The sequence below is a fragment of the Pteronotus mesoamericanus genome, unplaced genomic scaffold (assembly GCF_021234165.1).
Source record: "Pteronotus mesoamericanus isolate MK-2021 breed Mesoamerican mustached bat unplaced genomic scaffold, CSHL_Meso_final contig_130, whole genome shotgun sequence".
Lineage (NCBI taxonomy): Eukaryota > Metazoa > Chordata > Mammalia > Chiroptera > Mormoopidae > Pteronotus > Pteronotus mesoamericanus.
In genome coordinates this window covers 2,763,704-2,766,450 of record NW_026555060.1, presented here as the reverse complement: position 1 = coordinate 2,766,450, position 2,747 = coordinate 2,763,704, and the positions used below count along the sequence as shown (strand labels likewise).

General features: G+C 39.5%; 1 protein-coding gene across 1 annotated transcript; it reads left to right on the top strand.

Moving 5' to 3' along the window:
• Positions 1-903: 903 nt before the first annotated feature.
• Positions 904-1,369, top strand: LOC129083810 (60S ribosomal protein L23a-like). Its single transcript, XM_054589792.1, has one exon. It carries the CDS (start codon positions 911-913, stop codon positions 1,367-1,369), a length of 459 nt encoding a protein of 152 aa, XP_054445767.1. The 5' UTR covers positions 904-910.
• Positions 1,370-2,747: the final 1,378 nt, after the last annotated feature.

Here is a 2,747-nt window from a genome sequence, read left to right as displayed (position 1 = left end):
TGATTCTCAATTTCTTCTGACCAGGGTTGCTTTTCTTCTTCCCACAGTTTCATAATGAACTTCCAGGAGTGCTCTGGAGGTGCCTATAGGTGGAGCTGTTGTTCTTCTGGAGAAGCAGAGATTTGAGCAAGGAGTTTTGACAACAAATCCATTCCCAGAGAGGAAAGCCCTATCTCCCACAGCACCTTCTAATGGTGTTAAGAAAAATTGGCTTTTAGATCTTCCAGAAATTCTAGTTACAATTCAATTAGAGGTCTATTAACCATGGACTATATCACTCTGGTATCAATCAAAAAAGTAGAATTTGTCCCCCCTTTGTTAATTTTACCTGCTGTTCTTGGGTGGCTTTAATAGCTTTTTGTAATGATTGAATCTCTGGGCCCCATAAAATAAATAAATAAAATAAATTTTAAAAAAACATTTTCTTAGGTTCATAAGTATAGGTTGACCAATCAGCCAGAATTCACCCCAAAGGGCTGTTTCCTGAAACAGAGGCTCCCCTGCCCATTCTACCAGACAGAACTCTGTGATCATACAACATAGAAGACATCTTGACTCCTGACAATCGTTCTATGTCATTACCTGTGACTACAATTCTACCAGACACAGCTCTGCAATGTCACACACACCAGAAGGTAACTTAATTCCTGACAACCATTCTAAGTTACAACTTGGGACTATAATCATGAATCAGAAAGTGTATCAATCAAAAGTGAAGGCAATGAGAATGCCAAGAATCAGAGGAGAGTCCCCAGGTGAAATCACTTAGCAGCTGCTAGGGAGTCTCCAAATCTGCACCCCGGGACCCCCCAGTCCAGGCAACCAACAGGACTCCCAGCCCTCCGCTAATGGGAAAAAAAATACAACAAAGATTAAATCAAAAAATTGAAATTAGACCCTTTTCACGAGGATGGCGCCAAAAGCTAAGGAAGCCCCTGCCCCTCCCAAAGCCGAAGCCAAGGCAAAGGCTTTGAAAGCAAAGAAAGCAGTGCTAAAAGGCGTCCACAGCCACAAAAAAAAGATCTGCACGTCTCCCACCTTCCGGAGGCCTAAGACACTGCAGCTCCGAAGGCAGCCTAAATATCCTCGGAAGGGCGCAAGGAGAAACAAGCTTGACCACTATGCCATCAAGTTCCCCCTGACTACGGAGCCGGCCATGAAGAAGATAGAAGACAATAATACACTTGTGTTCATTGTGGATGTCAAGGCCAACAAGCACCAGATCAAACAGGCTGTGAAGAAGCTGTATGACATTGATGTGACCAAGGTCAACACCTTGATCAGGCCTGATGGGGAGAAGAAGGCATATGTTCGACTGGCTCCAGATTATGATGCTTTGGATGTTGCCAACAAAATTGGGATCATCTAAACTGAGTCCAGCTAGCTAATTCTAAATATAAAAATTTTATACTACAAAAAAAAAATTGAAATTAAATAAAAAAATTAAAAAGGAAAGGTGATTATGCTTCAAAAGAGAAAAAAATATGTAGTTAGTTTTTCTCTCCAGTATTGCTCAGGAGATACATCAATCATTTTCTTAAATTATATTTTATTGATTACATTGTACAGTTCTCCTGATTTTCCCCCTTTGCCCCCTCCACCCAGCACCCCAACTCCCTCAGGCAATCCCCCAGCATTATGTCCATGGGTCATGCATAGAAGTTCTTTGGCTACTCCATTTCCTATGCTGTACTTTACATGCCCATGGCTATTGTGTAACTACCTATTTGTACTTTTTAATCCCCTCACCTCTTCACCCATTCCCTCACACCCTCCCTCCCATTTGGCAACCATCAAAATGTTCTCCATATTGATGATTCTGTCTCTGTTCTTGTTTGCTTAGTTTGTTTTTTAGATTCAGTTGTTGATGTATATGTATTTTTGCCATTTTATTGTTCATAGTTTTGATCTCCTTTTTCTTAAATAAGTCCCTTTAGCATTTCATAAAATAACAGTTTGGTGATGATGAACCCCTTTTGTTTTTTCTTGTCTGAGAAACTGTTTATCTGACCTTTATTCTAAATGATAGTTTTGTTGGGTAGAGCAATCTTGGCTGTAAGTCCCTGCTTTTCATGACTCTGAATATTTCTTGCCCATCGCTTCTAGCCTGCAATGTTTCTTTTGAGAAATCAGCTGACAGTCTTATGGAAACTCCCTTGTAAGTAACTAATTTCTTTTGTTGCTTTTAAGATTTTCTCTTTATCTTTAACTTTTGACATTTAAATTATGATGTGTCTTGGAGTAGGACTGTTTTCACCCGTCTTGTTTGGGACTCTCTGTGCTTCCTGGACTGCTTGTCTATTTCCTTCACCAAATTAACAAAGTTTTTTTCCATTATTTCTTTAAACATATTACCAATTTCTTGCTCTTTCTCTTCTCCTTCTGGCACCCTTATGATGTGAATGTTGGACCTCTTGAAGTTGTCCCAAGGGCTGCTTATACCCTCTTCATTTCTTTAGATGCCTTTTTCTTCTTGTTCTGATTGGTTGTTTTTTTCTTCCTTATGTTCCAAGTCATTGATTTGATTCTCAGCTTCATCTACTGTTCTTTTCCTATAAATTGTTCTTCATTTCAATTAGTGTGTCCTTCATTTTTGACTGCATCTTTCTTCTGCTGGTTAGGTCTTCACTAAGTTCTTTGAGCATCCTTGTAACCAGTATTTTGAACTCTGCATCTGATAGATTGCTTATCCCCATTTCATTAAATCGTCTTCTGGAGTTTTGATCTGTCCTTTCATTTGGGCCATG